The sequence below is a fragment of the Dermacentor silvarum genome, chromosome 1, assembly GCF_013339745.2.
Source record: "Dermacentor silvarum isolate Dsil-2018 chromosome 1, BIME_Dsil_1.4, whole genome shotgun sequence".
Classification (NCBI taxonomy): domain Eukaryota; kingdom Metazoa; phylum Arthropoda; class Arachnida; order Ixodida; family Ixodidae; genus Dermacentor; species Dermacentor silvarum.
Genome location: NC_051154.1, coordinates 19,214,229 through 19,234,244, shown reverse-complemented (window position 1 = coordinate 19,234,244; position 20,016 = coordinate 19,214,229). Strand labels below are relative to the sequence as shown.

At 45.8% G+C, this 20,016-nt stretch overlaps 1 protein-coding gene across 3 annotated transcripts in view; it reads left to right on the top strand.

Moving 5' to 3' along the window:
- The window catches only part of LOC119457527 (uncharacterized), an 85,044-nt gene that overhangs the window by 55,900 nt on the left and 9,128 nt on the right, over nt 1–20,016 (top strand). For all 3 annotated transcript variants that reach the window (XM_037719141.2, XM_037719126.2, XM_037719133.2), the window contains 4 exons: nt 3,619–3,839; nt 14,600–14,681; nt 18,369–18,404; nt 18,506–18,566. In XM_037719141.2, coding sequence (XP_037575069.1) covers nt 3,619–3,839; nt 14,600–14,681; nt 18,369–18,404; nt 18,506–18,566 — 400 coding nt within the window. The remainder of the gene's footprint in view (nt 1–3,618; nt 3,840–14,599; nt 14,682–18,368; nt 18,405–18,505; nt 18,567–20,016) is intronic.

Here is a 20,016-nt window from a genome sequence, read left to right as displayed (position 1 = left end):
ATTTGTAATTGATTCCCAATCATTGTGGTTTTCCCTAAATTTCCCTGAATTTCCCTGAATTTTCCCTGAATATTCCACCATTTTTGACACGAGATTGTAAATTCCCTGCCAATGCAGTGCAATAATATTTGGCTCACATGTTCACAGGAGCCTCTTCTATTTTCTTACATTTTCTTACTACGTTCAGAAAGTGTTTCATGGCCCCTTAAGGGTTTGTGTATTTAAATACTCACAGTATGAAAGTGCGATGGTAATGCGTACTCAAGCAGGCATCCCCACATTGACTGGATGGCGAAGCATAGCTTCCATAAAGTTTTTTTGCTGTTTCTATCACAGTTATAATTCGTAGTGTCAGGGTATCATGATGTATCATAGTATCATAGTGCTGTTTGTAAATGGTTCAGGGCTCACACCTTTTGCACTGACGGCATGACCCGAGTAAGTCACTTCAGAAAATTTAAGAAGCCCTTGAAGGACTTTATTCGCAGGCAAGCATCCTGGAGAGCATGTAAGACTAGTTCCAGTGGTTCTTGATGTTCCAAAAATGGTGGAGCGTATACAATGATGTCATCCAGATAGGCCAATTCCATTAAGCAGATGCGACAGATTTGACAGAAGCATCCTGGCACGCATTAGGCAGATGTGCACCATATTGCATTGGAAAGCTTACTTTCCGTGCTTTTGAGTGACACCTAGTAGTGGTATTGTCTAGCATGAAGCGTTACCTGATGGCAATCAAAACATTAGGAGCAGAAAATGATGCTTTTGCTGTACTAGTCTCCATTGTACTGTGTTTACGGCTAAAGTATTCAACATAACAAAATTTGGTTTGCTGTGTCTTTAGATGAAATGACATCCAACATTTCTATGGAGATATATTGTGTGTAAAGCAATTAGAAATTTATATAAACCCCAATAAAATGGCCAAAGTAATAAATGCTTAGCAATGAATATCTTTTTCTTTTCAATGTGGAACAACCATTTTTAGTGACATTCTAGGCTACATTCTACTTATCACGTGTGCGAAGTTTTTCTGTGTTCTGGTAATTAGTTAATGAGTTATTATTACTTCAAAATGGCAATTTATGGCTATACGTAGTCATGCATTCCCAAAGTAGGGACAAAACTATTCAAGCTGAGCTGAAATTTTCAATAATCAAGCAGCAAGCCCTTCTCTCCAATTCAATGGAGAGAAAGTTGTCTTATCATTATTAGAGAATCTACATGGGAGCAGTGAATCAAGCAAATTTTTCTGCTGGCCAGGTCTGTGCAAATTGACATTTTTTTCCATGTACATATACATGCTGATTCACTACGAGTGATTCCCATTTGTAGAGTTACCTATACAGTGTCTTGTTATTACTATCACTCACAACTTTTACTAAACAGTGCTTGAAACAAAGGATTTTCAATGAATAATAAATCCCTGTCTTTTTTGGCGGTGGTGCCATCTGTGCAAAAAAATATCAAGCTGTTTCACACCAGTTTCGGCATTTGTCAAATGTGCCACCACAAAACTTTACAAAGCGGGCAAATCTCAGATGGATTCTTTCTCCAGATTTAAGTGCTTGGCTCAGTCTAGTCATCACGCCTACCCGACATTCCATCAAGCACACTTGTCTGCAACCACACTTTCAATGTAGTCCGATGGGAGAACCCACTGTAGTGTGTTAGCGGCTATGGTGTTGCGCTGCTAAGCACGAGGTCGTGGGATCAAATGCCGGTCGCGGTGGCTGCAGTTTGATGGGGGCGAAATGCAAAAACACCTGTATCCTGTGCATTGGGGCACATTAAAGAATCCCAGGTGGTCAAAATTAATCTAGAGTCCCCCACTACAACATGCCTCATAATCAGATAGATCTTGGTTTTGGCACATAATACCACAGAATTTAATTTTTTTTAAGAAGTCCTACCGGAGCCTACTCAATTGCGGCTGCTGGAAAAAAAGAAAAAGAATGGAAGGAACTGCCGGAGATGACTGACGCCTGAACAACTGCTGGAAGTAGGATGCAGCCAAAAGCAAGAAGCATATGGGAAAGCAAATTACCGAGAGTACGAAAGAATAGGGGCTATTTGGTGTACTGTTCACGATGATGATGATTTATTGGCATCCCCTTTGAAACTGGGCTGTAACAAATAGTCACCTAGCCTGCTTGGATTTATCAGGTATGCGATATATGTTTTTCATTCTAGCCTTTTCGTATACATCTCCTTAATCTATTTTCTCTTCCTCAAAACCCTCTCTACCTTGTACCGCTACCTATGCCTGTAAGGGATCCGGTCGTTTCAATTTCTTCCTTGCTTTTAAAGTGAAGCTTTCTTTGTGAACCATCATGAACTTTCAAGACCGTGGCTGCTGCCTGCTGCTGCTGTCTTGCCGAATAGCTCACACTTAGCTGCAGGACGGCAGTGCCATCTAGGAGCGATGGCTCACACTACTTTGCCCGCAGCAGTGAAAGGTAGAGGGGGGGGAAGATGACTTGCGCATGCAGATCGTTTTCCACTGGTGGAGAGGGCGTGAGAGCTGTGATGAGGTGGAAGAAAGGGCACTGGAGGAGATGGCCTCACGTTGTGCATGCGTTGCGCAGCCTGGCAACTGCGTGGACAGTTGCATCTGCGCCTCCTAGGGAAGGTACCCCAAACAAAATGGCACAGAAAGCCAGCTTGCCTCTTTCAACGCCTATAACACTGGTTGCGTTCAAAGGTGCAATGCAACGCAGAGCTCCTTGTTCGGGGCATTCTTGAGCCAGATGAGAAGGCGTGCGTGAACACTGCCTTGTAAGCTTCGCTATATATAGATTCCAACAGGGCACGTTCGATCTGCTGCTTTTCTTTTTCGAACAATACTCTAAGTGTCTCTTGCTTATCTCGACTGCTGACCTGTTGATGCTTCCGTCCACTTTAAATCCAAGCACTTTTGGAAGGTGTATGTTACCTATTTTTTCTTTCTGTAGCATCGGCAAAGTGACTGAGAGGTCGGAACTCTGGCTGCTACCCTCTGGTACAAAGGTTGGAATCCACTCGGGGCACTGTGCACTTTTTCTTCATCTGTTTATGAATTCACAAAGCACTTATAAATCCTGCAATGAACACCGGTGGACATCAAAACTACTAGAGGAGTGAGACCAGAACAGCGAATGCTACAAATGCTTGTATGGCCATGATTTGGATGCACAGTAAAGATCCCCAGGTGGTCAAAATAAGTCCGTAGCCCCCACGTTGGCATTCCTCATAACCAGATCTTGGTTTTGGTGCGCAAAACACCAGAATTTAAATCAGTTGTGTAACTCAATGTAATTTAATTTGAAGGCCATATCCTGGCTAAAATGTCGGAAAATAGTTGTTTTTGTACGTACATCCTCTTCTAAGTATCTATAAATGTGTGTAAGAGAGAAAGATAGAGGAGGGGGTTGGAGAAGCTCAGTAAGCCCAAGCCCCTCCCAGGAAAATGAAAACTCCATACCTATGAGTTATTCCATGTAAAGCGCCACAGATCAGAAACAACCACACTGCGAAATGTGCAGAATGAGACTTCTATGACTTGTGTAGCTTTCGCAGTGTTGCTTTCAAAGTCTGAAATTGTGTACAGTTATATAAAAACACTCCATTTCCTTTCAGCTGATTTTCCTGTGCCAAGCCCTGTGGCATGCCCCACAGCCGAGCTTCTGCGACTTGAGAGACTGCTCCCAGACGGCAGCCATTTGCAGCCATGTGACCAGGCGCCATGCCGGGAGGCACAGGGAGGCCGTGGCTTGTGTCTAGATGAGCTACAGAAGTACAGGGTCTTCCTGGAGTCAGTCTTTGATCACGTGGTCAGCATCCCTTGCAGGATTGTTTTGGTAAGGCTGCTGGATGCTTTGTGTAGGGGGGAATAGTAAAACACCAATCCTTCACTTGGTTGTAAAACATCATCGGTGCCCTTGTGCCTAAAATAAGCAGGAAAAGGGATGATGGCTTTGCCACCTAGGTCGAGATAATTGGTGTCGTCCTCTTCAATTCTTTGGTTCATGTGCAGGCATGCTTTGTGTGTCATTGTTTGGGTATGAGGGTGTTGGATTGCTGCAGTTGGATCATGGCCTTGCAAGACTCCAGCATGTCCCCCGCCAGAGTGGCTTGTGCTTAAGTAAATCACCACTTGCTACCACTTGGCAGCCAATGCATTGACCTCTAATACTCCTGCCTCATGGACTGTTTTGATCCTCATGGAAGTCTTATCTGCATTCAAACAAGGCACTGCTACATGGTCCATCTTGATCATGGCTGATCACGACTAGATGCATTCAATGCGGAAAGCTAATGGTTAGCAAATGTGCATCTGGTACAGTATGAACATGCAGAAGACAATTTTTTTTTATCAAGAAAAGGCTATATTATATGTACATTTAGTTGTAGGCAGTGGATGGAACATTTGACTAATTCCATCTGTGGTAGCAACTCCAAATGTACTTGAAGATCCATGCACTGTACTAAGCAAAAATAACAAAACAGTATTACTTGGTGTTCTTTTTTTATGGTATTCCAGGGTCAATTTTTTTCTTCTTGTTTTGTATCTGCTACTTACTGAGCTTGAGCTTGCAGATGGCAGTCTTTGATCAAGAACCAAAATTTAAATCATGATTGACAAAGCAAAATCAAATTGAGCACGATTTAAGTCAGGCATGCTTGAAAATGGCTGTGTAGCAGCTCTTGATCTGCATTGAGTTCAATTGTGATTGATTCAAGCACACTAGAAAGTGCCTGTGTGATGGGTGTAAGCAGGCAAAGAGGAGATGCGAGACCTCGTGCTATATAAATATTAACTCCGTGTGGGCACACAGAAAAGCCTCAATGGTGGATGTTGTGCATCAGAGCTTCTTCCTTGAACACAGTACATTTCATTATTAAGTGTGATACATCACCCATGCAGCACTGCATGAGGTTCACTTAAGCTATGAAGTGCAACCCGTCTTGTGCAGCCATGCTGCTTGCTTAACTATGCGTAAGACCCACGTGTAAGGTGGTCCTGCATTTTGTGGGACACAAAAATGAAGAGCGTAGCGCAACTCTTATTCACATACCATGTTGGATAAGCAAAACGTTGGCTTGTCATGGTGGCTAGTTTTTTGTCCTGGTTGTTCTTGTGACAGCCACGTGCCACATGGCTGTAGCATTGCACTGCTGAGCTCAAGGTCGTGGCTTTGATCCCAGCGGCAGCAGCCACAAAATGATGGGGGCGAAATGCAAGAACACTGATATACTTAGACAACAAATCAGTTCTGCGGAATACTGCAAGGTGGAGGAAGTGCCATGAAAGGAAATATTGTCGAACTGAGCTACGGACTGAAAAAAATTTGTCCCGAACCAGGACAAATTTTCTCTCAGCTGTAAAGCTTTCTTTTTGAGAAACCTGTGTGAGTTTCTTTTGTAGCTTTGTGCTACTTTCGAGTGGATGACGATTTTCCCTTTCGTGTACTTCGATGTATGTGAACGTTAAAGAATCCCAGGTGGTAAAAATTCACTGGTAGTCCCCCACCATGGTGTGCCTCAGAATCACGTCATTTTTAGTCATGACCTGGATGTGATAAATGCATGCCACCCTTTGAGGTTTTCATTGCATGTGTTTATGCGTTGCTCCAAGGGACTGTGGAATTTATTTGTGTTCCATGGTGATGGTTATAGGAGGGATTGAAGGGTACGAAGGAAAATTTCATTAGCTACTAATGAAAGGTGTACACCCTGTGGGAATCCTCGGGTCCCATGCCCGCCGCACACACAACGAACGTCGTGTCAGGTGCATGCACGCCAAGGAGAGTTGGGAGAGGAGAATCTTTCCTTCCGCGGGCGGCGCACGGGAATCGCAAGCGCTATCAGCGCCACCGGGTGGGTCATGTGAGATCCCGCTGACATCGCCCGGGTCTCTTTGGTCCACAGCAAGCGGCGATGGCGGAAGTCTCCGCCGCCGCTCCCGTATTCCCGCACGTGGTTAGTCAGCCGCGTTCGTGCCGCGGCAATCGCCGCGGCACCCCCCCCGCCCCCATATTCCCCAGTTGGTAAGTCGGAAGCCCTTCTTTACCTAGTGTATTATTCTCTTCGAGGGAACCCTCAGCGATGTCAACTATAGCTAGCTGGTCTGCTCGAAGTGTTGCAGTCGTAATAAATGCTTTCCGAGTGTACACGTGGTTGTTGTCTATTGTTTCCTCGAGCTTGCACCGGACCGCGGTTGATGCGCAGGCATGCGCCAACCGCAGGGCTCGGGGTGCTGAGGCAGGGTGCCGTGGGCAATACCCCTATACCCCATATCCCGACATTTTGGCACCCCACCCATATCCCGACATTTTGGCGCTCCACGTTGGGCGCCAAAATGTCTGGATATGGGGGGATTGCCATCTCTTAGGCCTTAGGCCTAGTGCCTTAGGCCTAGTGCGACAGGTGGCTTTGTAAAGCCTTAGGCCTAATGCGTCGCTACTTTACAACAACCGGCATCCCCCCCCCCCAAAAAAAAAACATCACCCAAAATGGGCAGAACAGGCAGCCGCGAGGAGACGTTAGCTCTGTGAGGTGGTCCTACCCCGCTCAGTGCACACAGCATCCGAGTTGACGGCGCCCACCGTCCCAGACGGCGTCGGAGCGCCCAGTGCCAAGCTGCAATACCAGTCAGCCCGTAGCGGCACCCGCGGCCCGCGGCCACCCGGCTCCCTGAGCCGCGACTTCCGAAGTCAAACAGATAGAAGAAGCTATTTACATAAGAAATTCGGACCAACTACGAGGCTTCCGTACTCGCTCGCTTCAGGCTTGCCAATGCTCCGCGGGCGCTAGGCCTCGCTCTCCCAGGATACAGACCACGTGGCTCTCGTACCGACGAGTGTACTTCAACAAAACACTCGCGAAAAGGTTTAACATGTTGAAAAGTTCAAACACGCTACAGCAACCGTCGCCTTGCTCAAGAAAGCGCGCCGCCGACACTAGCGATCAAAATCCACGCTAGGACTACGCTTCGGTTGAAAGAAAGGTTGTCTCGAACCTAGCAAAACTGTTACAATTATCATCCGATGCCTCAAGAGCCCCACGTTGGGCGCCAGATGTGGGGTCTCACATGCGCTTTTGGGACAAAGGAACGACAACACAGTAGTGCAAACAAACAAAGGGGCATTTATTGCACCTTTCATACACTAATGCACGCTAGCCGAATTACTACGCATAGAACATTCACATGGGCGCTTGACAAATCAAGGAAGTCCGACTCACAGCGACCGGATAGCGAGCGAATATGTTCACCCCATGTTATGACACCATCACCTAGTCATTCACGTGTACGGTCATGCAAATGGTGGCATGTTCGAACGATCCGTGTTCGTCCATACCGGTGTCCTACTCCTAAGCTTTCTTGGGACGGTCCCGCGAAGCGGGCCGGCACACGCGCGAAAGGTCTGCGCTGCCCGCCACCCCCACGCCAAAGAGGAAGCGCCTTCAACCTTTTGCTCCCAAGTAACACTGCTGTTAGGTGGCGTTAGTATCGTGACACTCGCGCCATCTCTCGCAATGCGTCGCAACCACTACGCCCGCCGCCGGCGCTTAGCCACGCGAAGAAGCCGGATTATGGGAGACGCGAGCTATGCGGGGAAAACAACATCAAGGGACGCATGAGAGTCGTGCATCCCCACAGGTTTCAAATTTCTGAAAGCCTTTCTTGACAAACACATGTTGAAAATATTCTTAAAAATACTAACTGTACACTTTGGTACCTTAGCAGCAAGTTTTCTTTGGCTCCTACTAACTTAAAACTCCTTCTCTACATAACTTTAGTACAATTTAAACTCGAGTATACGTCGTCAATATGGGACCTGCAAGTCATTTTACTTATATTGAAGCAATACAAGATCGTTTCATTCTCTTCTTTTTTTATTTTAACTATTGCTGTACTTCCAGTGTCAGCCAAATGAAAAAAATCTCGGCCTGCCTAATCTATTGCTGTGTTGAAAGACACAGCGAGGAAGACACGGATGGTGGAAGAAAACCTGACAGCGTCTTTCCTTGTTTCATAAGATATACCATTTTAACCCGACTCTCAGAGACCCTCTTTTCCACCCACCAACATATTTTTCAGCCTGCATTGGCCACATATTCAATGTTGGCATGTCTTGCAGCTGCACCAACTTATATACTGACTCTTTTATCCCAAAAACTGGCACTGACTTGAACCACCTGCTTACCTCTGTTGCTTCAATCACTGATGTCACCTTCTTCAAGACAGCCATCAATAACGAATATTGTGCCTGCTCTCTCTTATAATTACATGTATTTTGGTTTTTCCCACTCCTCTCTGTAATGCTTCGGCCTTCAGAGTGAATAAATAAATGTTTAAAATGCAGCAGATCCAATGTTAGAATCTATATACAGCAAAACTTATGAGGCAGTGTTCATGCGCACCTTCTCTGGCTCAAGGATACCCTGAACGAGGAACTCTGCAATGCAATGCACCTTTGAGCGCAACCAGCGTCATAGGCATTGAAAGAGGCAAGCTGGCTTTCCGCACCATTTGTTTGGGGTACCTGACCTCCCCTTGGAGGTGCAGCTGTGACCATCCATGCTGTTGCCAGGCGACACAATGCATGCGCAACATGAGCCCATCTCCTCCGGTGCCCTCTTTCCCGACGTGTCATGGCTCTCCACCAGCAGCCAATGGCCCCCATGCACAGGCCAGTTTCCCCTGTCTACCTTCCACTGCTGTGGGCAAAGTAGTGTGAGCCATTGCTCCTAGGTGGCACCGCCGTCCTGCAGCCGAGTATGAGCTATTGGGTGAGACAGCAGCAGCAGCAGGTGGCAGCCACGGTCAGCAGGAGAGGTGCAGGGTGGTTTGCAAAGAAAACTTCGCCTTAATAAGTAGAGTGCCTATGGAACTTGTGACCAGCTGGTATTGTAATGGGGCTATTAATTTGAACTGCTTACTTTTTAGAAGACGTGTGACATGGGAATGATGCACAGACCGGTGCTATCAGGGACAGTTGAAATACGAACAGCCAAGCGCATGCCCAAGGCCTGTAGCCAGGGGGGGCCCGGCCCCGAAATTTTTATCTTTCCGTGCCCATGTCCTACGGTGCTGAGTAACACTGTTTTATTTTTATTAATGAAATTTATTGAGACGAATCATCCATATAAAAATATTATACTATTAGGAAGATTCATCTGAAAACTAAAAATATGCAACTATTAACAAAATAGTATTACTCAACAAAATTACTGAAAAATAGGTGCTTTCCTCAAATAGTCAAGGCCGTCAGAAAGTGCCCCCCCCCCCCCCCCCCCCCGGAAAAAATTCCTGGCTACCTGCCTGGCGTGTAAAGCTACAGTGCATGCCATCAGCCAGTCATCCTTGTCCACATGTGTGCGCATAAGGCTTTCGTACAGAGTGCGGGGCTGTTCGCCCTACTGCGATAATGTCAGCTATACTGTTTTGTTTGATGCTTGTTTGCTCACCCGACCCACTCCAGTAGAATAATAGGGCATGTGGACAAGGATGACTGGCCAACGGCGTGCACTTAGGGCACACCATCGATTATGCTTAGGGCACGTGCTCGGCTATTCATATTTCAATTGTTCATGATAGTACATCAGTTCAGTGGTGCAAATTCTTACAGACCGAAAGTATGGTGACAAGACAGACAACAGGATTAGTGCTAACTTGTAACTAGTTCATTAGTCTGGAAGGCACACAAATATATACAACTTTGCCATTTGAACACGCGCAGATGCGATGGTGGATTGTCTGAACATGTGGAATGCAAAGCACCCACTAATCATCCTCTTATACCTCTGTTTTGACAGGGAAGCAGCAGCCACCTCACTCTTTAATGAATAGTTGTGGAAAGAGACTTGATTTGTACGTGTGAAAAATAGAACAGTGCAATGCCCGAGGTGTGCTAACCAGGATGTTGAACAGAACCTGAACCAAAAACCATACCCGAACTGCAATTTTTGGTGGAACTGGACCTGAACCCAAACCAATATTTTTGGAACATGCCTGAACCCAAACTGATCCTGAACTGATAAAAATAATAATGGTTACCAGTTTGGCACAAAATGGTTCAAACATATAAGGCAGCAGCAAGTCCTCAATGGTTTGCACGATTCTTCGAATAACTAGTACTTCTTCAGTCAGCGCACCCTACTAGCAGATTGTTACGGTTCATGAGTTGCATTGTTTGTGAGAATGGGAATAGACGATGGGTATGTGCTGGTAACTACAGCCACCTCGGCAGAGACGCTTGCACTTCTGAAGTCGGCCATACCAGTTTTGTTCTGTGGCTGAAAAATTGTTTCAGGGGCTCTGTGGAATGAACATTTCTGGTGACGCTCCCAATTCGGCCATCAAGTCAACTTGCTACTAAAACTAGATAAACCGAATAGACACAGAGAGTGGAAAAGACAGTGTCCTTGATGAGAGATATCAATGAGTTCAGCTGCATGACTTATTGTAACCATAACAGATCAGCCGCTAATGAATGTCCTCACCTTCTCAGTGAGTGGTAACCACAACTGGTAACTGCATGCAATATCTGCTGTTGTTACGTGCCATGGTTCAATGCGTGTACAATGCGAGTACAATGCTCATCGAGTTGTAAAATTTATTCGTGGGGCGCAATGTGCATGCTTTTGACTTCTTTGTCTGCTCTTAGCCAGCACAAGACTATGTACCACGTGCAGATGCGCAAGAAAGATTGACGTATGGTTCAGCATAAAGCGTCCATCATTCAGAAGCATCAATGTCCTCACCTGCTTCTAAGAATGCCGCAAACTGTGTGAAATGTCAAATGCTGGCTTCTTTCATTGCTACAGACTCGAAGTTTGAAGTTGTAATTTATGTAATACAATGTGAATTCGCGCTGTCTTTGACATAAATCGTGCCAAAGTTCATTCACCATCAGCCATGTAGTAAAAACCTGAAGCAAAACGAAAATTAACTGACACTGCTGCTGTCAAATTAATGAGCGTGGAAGCTGCGCAGACTTTACGCTGATGCGGGGATTCTCACTAATTACCCCCATCTTTAATATGTACATGAAAATTCCTCCATATCTGTTGCTGACAAAGACTGACGTCCGTCGGAAGCAGTTTATTGATCACACTGCTAAGATGGCGCTAGCACGAGACCTCGCCTCGCGCATTCACAACCTCTTCGTCTTCTTCAGTTTTCATCACACTCCCAAAGCTGCGTTGCACGTGTGCACCTCAATGAGGTAGAGCCGCTGTACAGGACGTCAGACCTGCTGGCCGTTTGACAGTAGTATTGGGAATGACCGCACCATAGCATCCCTCCCTGCAAATGTCTTAACGCCATGGCCAATCTTCATGTTTGAGGAGGTGCGTTTCTCCCCTTGACGACAAGATCTTCGGGCTATTTGTTTGAAGACAGTATTGGCTTGCTGTGTTAGCAGAGCCTAGGAACAGGAAGTATCCCTTCTTCCTCGGTTTCAAAAGCCGTTGAAGAAGCTGTTCTGGATACCAGACTCAGGGGCGGCTGCACCAGCTGGGGCAGCTGCACGTAGTGGTCCTTCTCAGGGATAAAATTGCCGTCCTTACTCGAAACTGTCGAGGTGGTGAACTCAAGACTGCGGTTCCGAGAAGTGCATCTCTAGTAATGTTCGGTCTTCTCACTGTGGTGGCAGTAGGAGGAGTGATGATTGTGCCGCGGCAATTTCCGAGTCTCCCGCTCTCTGTTCATGAGGTAACTTGGAAGAATGTACTTCTCATTGTAGAGGTCGGCTTGCATCCGGCGACTCGCCTTTGACGTGAGATATGCGCACGTTGCACCTTGACTGCTTTGGCCTCACGTAAATCTGTAAGGATAGGAGAGCGGTTCAGCAACTGGCCTCTTGGGCATCCTCGTTGACTGTGACCTCTGTACCAGTCGTGACTCGGGTGACCTCGCTCTTTTTTAAGGCTGTTTCTCGACTTCTCTGTCACAACCACTCGTCACTCGGTGGTTTTTGTTGAGCCTACTCTCTTGCTTGGTGAAAATACTGTTTCCAGCAATGGTCGATTGGGGTCGTCGACGTTCTTGTCCCGGCAGTAGGAGGCTGACTTCTGTTGCGACTTTCTGACTGTCAAGACAAGTGGAGTCCGGAATGGCATTGTGTAGATAAACCTACGCGACTTCTCACTTTTCGTAGTCTCATGATTGACAAGTGTATCGCTGCTCTCTGCAAACGGGCTGTTGCTGTCTTGTTTTTATATGTCGCAAAATGTTGAAAGATGACGTTTCGAGTATACTTGAATTTGAGCCACATTGCGTTGCAGCACTTTCGTGTGACATGTCCCTCTCTGCCACATTTGAAACAACAGTCCTTGCCAGTTAGTTGGCATTTAATCTCGTCCGCTGACAATATGAGATGGCAGTCCTTTATGGCGTGGTCACGGTGATTGCACAGTACACAGCAGAGATGCTCATTCGATGCAGATCCTGCGGCCAGCGCTAATGCTGATGGTACCTATAGTGGTAGACACGGTTGGCATCACCCGTGTCCCGTGGATGTGCTTTTCAGTACAGACCTTGAACGGGAGGCCTCGCTCTCTTCTCTGCTCCTGACTTGCACCTGCAGGAACTTCATGACCTTTTGCACCTCCTCTTGCCACGACCTCAGAGTAGCCCAGTCGTTGGCCTCAGTCTCCTTCATGCGTTGACAGTATAGAATGTCAGTATCTTCGGGGAGTGAGTGCATAAGGATACAGTGAAGTATGACCGTGTATTCTGGCGCTGGAACCCCGAGGCTGTTAAGGCAGCTTGTGCAAAAGTGCACCTCTTCGTAGAGTTCCTACAGCTGCGATATCGGAGAAGAGTGATCGGCGGGCACGATGGCAAGCAAACTGTCAAAGTGGTCGTCAACAAGGGTGGTATGATGGCCGAACCTCTGTTGGAGCATTTTCACTGCTACCGTGTAGTTCGCTTCCACCAGGCGCCCACCTTCGATTGCAGGCTTCTCTATTCTGGTTAAATATCTCAAATACGACAACTTCTCTATGTCGGACAGCTCGCAGTTGTTATGGATCATGGCCTTGAAATGTTTCCAGAAGCCCTGCCACTTGCGAAGTTCACCGGAGAAAATGGGTACCGTAGATTCGGTAGGGCAACGCGTTATACTGGTGCTGGGGGAACTTGCTTGAGTGGAGACGCCTTGGGTGGCAGGTTCATTCACAATGCTCTGGGTGGCGCTGTCTCTGGGTTTCGGCACCAAAAACTATGTTGCGGATCTTGTCGTGGTACTCCATAGCTACGGTGGCTTGCGCCTCATAATTGTCACCGTCGTTCGTGAGGTCGGCAATGTTCTTGTTGAGTGCTGCAAACACTGAGCCCTTGTCCTGCAGGTTGTCCAAAAGAACTTGCAGGTAGGACGGCGAAGGATGCTCGGTTTGCATTGCTTCGGTGGTGGATAAGATAAGTTTTGTAGCAGCGACTCGAAGTACGCCTTTGCTGCATCACAGTCGATCCATCATCGGTGCAGGACGCCAGTCTTCTGCCGCATTTTGGTTCAAAAAACTATGTTGAAGCCAGAGACTGACGTTCATCGGATGTGGTTTATTGGCAATAAACCACATCCGATAAACCACATCCGAGCAGTTTATGGCAATAATATGGCGCTGGCATGAGACCCTGCCTCACGTTTTCTCAACCTCTTTGTCTTCGTCAGTTTTCATCAATATCTGTGTAATTTATTTGTAAATTTCTGCCTCCTCTTGATGAAACTTGTGCATGCGCCATGCGGCCAAGTTGATATTACTAGGTAACATATTGTCATGGGACAAGGTAAAATGGACTGTGCTGAACCAGTTAGCAAATCGGTATCAATGTCGGAAACAGGTTCGCAAACTGTTATAATAAATTTTTATTTCACCAAACCAGAACAGAACTGGAACGAAATCAGAATGCGTTGAACCTGAACTGAACCGGTATTTTTTTTTGGTTTGACACCTTGGTGCTAACAAGCCTCATGACATAGAATGTTTGTTGAATTTTTGGCAGCTTGCAAGGCTACCTCTGTTGTACCTGGTTTATGTAATATATTCTAATATTGTTACAATTTTTTACGTGGTAGTGCTAAGGGCCCTGTGTCGCATAAAATCCGGCGTCGACGTCGGGGGCCAAGAAAATCACCCGAACCACCTTGACCACACATGCCCTCCGCATAGCGCAAAGGTGCTGGTGAAATAATTGAATTTCTCAAAGTAAAATGCGTCATAAAAATCGTAAAGTATGACTTAACCACAACCTACAGGTATGATAGCGTCGGATTGTAATTTTAATATACGAGAAAACATAATTCTGTTACGCGGAACATCAAATACAAACCCCTTTTCCAGTAGACTGTACCATTCGTACAGTGGCGTGCCCCGGTCGGTGTACCTTGCAAAAACACCATCCAGAGGGCGCTCGCCTCCTCGGCAGCGTATAGCAGCGGCGTGCCGAGGCGAAGGTGCAGAAAAAAGAAAGCGGCAGTTGCCGGAAAGCCTGACAAACAGTCAGGGATCTTTGAATGCTATCGCGTTCCACTCTTAAAGGCGAAGCTTGAGCGTCCTTGAAATATTTTTTTCCATGATAACACAGTTTGCAGTTTATTTCATTTTCCAGGAGTCTTCTGAACCTCGTTTTGACTGTTTGTTGGGGCTGCAACTGAATCTGGCCCCTCCTGAAGGCTGGGGTACTGCACAAGGTACTTGCACATGTCATAGATGACCATATTACTATGGATGTTTTGTGAGGTATTGTCTTGGGCTACTTGATTAGATAACATACTGAAATGGCACAAAAGTTCTACTCACTTGTCAGTGTCTTTTGGATTATTTTCAGTAGAGATGTTTTCTTTTAAGTTGGAGGAAATTTTTAATCAGGAACTCAGAATAGGAGTGTGTTGCTGAAAGCTGCAACCACTGGGAAGAAGCCTGCATAAGTGGGCTGTTAATTATTTCTTTGTAATATCTTATTTTGTAGAGGAATTGTGTTGGAGTGGCAAATAGAGAGCAAGTTTTAAGTCTGTGTAAGTTCCACATGAAGAAATGCTGTGAGCATGAAAAAATAAATCAATTTCTGCAGCTATGCTGTGTCTAACCATTTGTTCATGTGCAGCGAGGTTTCCTACCCACACGCACATCTAGTGACTTGATTTCTGCAACTACATTTCCAACTGCATGGCTGTTGCAGCTAGTTGGGCAATTTTACAACACTATATATATACACTCTTACCTGTGTGTGTCCAAAAGTATGTGCATGTCAAAAGATGTTTGTATGGATAGTAAGGCGTGCTACAGTGATTAAAATTTAGCGAATTATTCAGTATTCAGAGCACTGCAGTGTACCATATCAATATAAGATTTGCTAGCCTGGTTGTGCTCGACTTGAAAGTGCACAGATCTGGAACTTTATTTGCAAATACTTTGCAGATAGTTAGTACAGCATGTGTAGGTACTGGCAAAGTCCTTAGAGCCTACAATTAACAAAAGAATCTTGAAGCACGAACAAGCGCACTCATGTCCCACTCTGGTCATCACCAGGCATTATACGCTCATAAATCTCTTTACAAAGAATGCTCACGGGCAGGAGAGTTGAGGTATTGGGGTGAAACTTTGCAGATTGTGAGTAGACTCAGTTAATGTACTGTACTTGGTGATAATCTAAGTATTCAATACGAGCTTTGCCCACAAAACCATACTGTGCCGGCCTTCTGTGCCTCCATTTTCAAAAGCAAAGTTGCTGAGGAATGCCAAAATGTATTGGAATTCATCTTCCACTTCTACGTTACTATTTTATTTGTAAATGTCCATAGTTTACACACTTTGCTGCTTTTCACCATCCTGATTTTTAAAACCCGGCTGCTGTGTGTTTTCCGCACCCTCCAACCATTGTGGTTCTACACCACTAACACCAAATGTGCAGTAAACATGACAGGCCTTATCGGTCATAAATAAGCACTTTGTCCACAATAAAACCCCTCATTTATACCTTTTGCAAAAGACAAGAGAAGAAATGGACTACAGTTTCTTTATTACAATGTGCAAATGCCAAATGAGCACATACATGCTGACACTAAGGTGAAGCATTTTGCTAGGGGTGAAGCAATAATGTCGGCACACCTGCTGAACACTTCAACGAGGGCCACATCTTCACATTGTCACACCCAAGTGAACACAAAGAGACTTGGTGACAGCTGGGATTTTCAGACAAGTCGGAATGCATATGCAGTAGCATATCGAAAGGCACATGATATACTGGGTGTGCGAGGTATTTGAGAACACTATTCCTTATCGCCATAGACACCAGCAGGCTCATCATATCTATCTAGGCATGCGCCTTCTTGTTGGTTGACCCCTTATCATTCATACTGCGCAGTTTGTTCAAAGATGGAAGCATACAGGTTGACAAAATGAAAAAAAAAAAAAAGGAAATGAAACGCCATGCAGTCATCGTCACCCTGACCACACACCACAGCGACTTGGAAATTGCCACCTTTCTGAACGAAGCGAAGTCTTTCGTTTACAAGGTGCGGACAGAACTGATGTGTTCTGGCAGTGAAGTGGCATTTGTGGCGAAAAGGAAAAAACACAGCCAGCGGTCAGACGTCGTCAGAACCCCTGATTTTCTCTGGCGTCTGCAAGTAATCTTGAGTAACGACCCAGGGAAGTCAATGCGGGCCATTGCAAAGGAGCTCCAAGTCACAAAGTCGACTGTCAGGCTTGCTGTGCACGAGGACTTGAGTTAACATTCCTATGTCATGAGGAGGGGGCAATTCATGTCCAATAAAGCTCGGGAGAATTGTCTGTTCCGGTCCAAGCGCTTGCTAAGCAAGCTGAAGAGACCTCAGAAGCCTGGAATGCTCTAGTTTTTTTCAGATGACAAGAACTTTGACCAAGACCAAAAAGTCAACTGCTGTAACGACAGGTGGCTTTGCGCAAGTGCTGATGAGGTGCCTACAGTTATGCACACAAAATTTCTGTCGTCTGTGATGGTGTTGGCTGTTGTCAGCAATGAGGGTGATGTCATGCCGCCACACTTTTTTGCAGAAGAACTCTGCGTTAATGCTGCCGCATACGTGGAGGTGCTTTCCACCATTGTAAAGCCCTGAATAGAGACTGTTTCGAAAGGAAGACCTTATGTCTTTCAGCAAGAGTCTGCTCCCGCCCACACCGCCTGCGTCACCCAGGAGTGGCTGGCTGACAATTTCTCGACCACGTCACTCCCAACTTGGGGCCTCCTAGTTCTCCAGGTTTAAATCTGCTTGACTACTATGTCTGGGGTGTCGTTGAGAGCGAGGCCAACAAACAGCCACATACTACAAAAGACTCGCTGAAGGCCATTTAGTCATTGCTGACTAAATGGCCAACATCTCTAAGGACCGCCTGATCCGTGCATGCAGCCATTTCCGAAGCCGAATTGAATCTGTTATTGCTGCGGATGGCGGATTCATTGAGTAATTGTGGAAATAAACTGTAAGAGAAGTATTTCCCAAAGTTTGGTGAAAATGTCTATTTTTGCTGGAGATATTCTTCTCTGCCTGAAACCAACATTGTGTTCTCAAATGCCTCGTGCACCCGGTATTTCACAAATTTTTGACACTGGTGAAACAACCACAGATGAACACTACCAGGGATGTGGCTACTTTCAAGGTGATATAATCTGTTCCCGTGTGTCAAACGGAAACTTCTGGGAGCAAAACTGAAGGGCATTAGACAACTGCGCCACATAATGAAAGATAAGCAAATGCAAAAATTGTGACAAAACTAAAGTTAAAGGGGGGGTTGACAGATGTAAACACATTGTGGGATAAAAGTTGGATGAACAGGGGTAAAATATGCCTCAGACAGGCTGGCCGACTTTTCAATAGGTGAACCTATCTTTGACAAAGGCTCTAGGCAGCTGTCGGCGTTTTTGTGGCATTGCAGACAAACTTGTTTACAAAGGCACAATGCTATGTTCAAAAAACATTTGCCTTGATCACAGTGTCATATGGATATGAGCAAACGTAGTTGGCCAGAACATTATTTATATAGATTCTGTTTGAGTTGAAGAGCAGTGGATTGGCCTCTGCATTCTTAGGCTGTCACCGACTATAGTGATTATCTTAAAGCGTGTCTCTCTAAATTCCTAAAGCCGATGATTAACAATGTTGCAGCTAACTTTGGCAGAGTGGGCAGGTGCTGCGACAACCAGCGGGGAGAGCTTTCTCCAAACTTCTAATGGTCATCATTTAAACTTCTGCAGACTTGAGTAATTTCTGTGAACACTCCAACACTCCAGTTTCACATTAAGGTTGAGTTTAGAACTCCTTCTGCTGGCGCTCATGTATGCCTACTGAGGTCTGCTAATTTTGTTGTCATTTACTATTTCTCTATTGTTCTTTTTTTAGGTTTAGAGGCTTCGGTGTTCTGGAAAAGCGATAGTGGTAAGAGAAATTTCTGCAAGCTTGCTTCATCTCACGAGCTTAATTTTCATTTTTTTTCTGATTGACCAGTCACTCTTGCTTCCTGATTCTTTTTCTTCCAGGAGTTACGACATCAATTGCGCTGTCACCACAAGCTTCAGTGCCTTGCAGCGTTGCTGTCAGGTTAGCTATCGTTTAAATGTATTGCTTTGCATTAAGTTGCAAAACTTTTTTCACCTTAGGGTTTTTCACCATAGCGTGTTACTTATTATATAAGGTTTTAAATATGTACATCGCTACCGATTGCAGTGGCACCGCTCCCCTGAGTTTTCAGCCACTGCCGCTCGATGAAACACCTCGTGCGTTTCATTGAGCAGTTGTGTTTCAGCCGTCCCTGTCTAAGTGACGCGTGGTGACCAAGGTGTTAGAATAAGAGAGGTGGGCAAACGGCGCTGCTTCGCCAATGCACCACGCATTACGCGACGGCTCTCGAGTTGCCACTGCTTTGCGGCAGCAGGGGTAGTCTGGGCTCATTTCTCTGCTCCGCCGTACTTGAAAGTAGGTGGCCGGCGGGCGTCGCGAGCATTCAAACTCGATTTTCACGTTTCTGACTTTTGAAAAAGAGCTTCGCGTCATAGTGCTGTACACCAGAGAGGTCTTCAATGACACTGAATATAGTTACCGTCGCTTAAAACGGACTTTTCGCGTCGATTTACGCTTGCAGCGTGACTTTAGACGCGTCGTTTATTCCTTGTTTATTTGATGGTTTTATTTCTTTATTTTGCTGGATACAGATTGGTTCCGATAACTATGCAGTGACGAATGCATTGGTCACTGCATTGATCACGGCCAATGCTTGGCCCAACGAAAAACGTTGGGCCAAGAAATCGTCAGTTTCCAAGCACGTTAGTGCAAGATTAAATCACTGGGAGGACAAGCTGATTTAAAAAGCAAAGTTAATCGACCTTTCTGCAACACCGTGATATTCCTTGTAGAAGCTTCAGCGTGCACGATCTGTCTGCAGTGTGCACCCCCAGTGAAGTCCACTGTCCCGCGTCTACAACAGTCGCCGCGGCTTCACTTAATGCGTTTTTCATGCCGTTCCTGTTCATTAATTGTTGCTCAGAGTGGCCGACCAATGTCGGCCGCAAACATGAAGGCGCGGCGCCGCCGCTCTGTCTAGATAGAATGGTGTCTACTCCCGTCGTTTGCAGTCTCCAGCATTTCGTAGGCGCATGCACGTTTGCACTTGCCATCTGACGCTATTGGCGCAGGCGCCTGAATCTAATGCTACCTGAAATACTGAAGCCCAATGCTACCCACAATGATGGGAAAACCAAATATTTTTTTAAAGCTGTACACTTGCCGATAACAATTTCCACGCTTCCAGAAAAATACACGTGCGTCTCTTGCGATTGGTGCTCTGTGTCAGTCTTGTCGAGATTACCCACACCGATTGGAAATTTTTAAGCTCCATAGAGCTTGGTACACTTATTATTGTGGGTGAGGCCGGCAGACAGCCTCTACAAGCTATTAAAAACATAAACAACATTTTAAACCCATAAAATTGCGATAGTAAGTAACTACAGCACAGCGAATGCTTGCAATAAGCGTCTTTGAGCTCATAAAACCT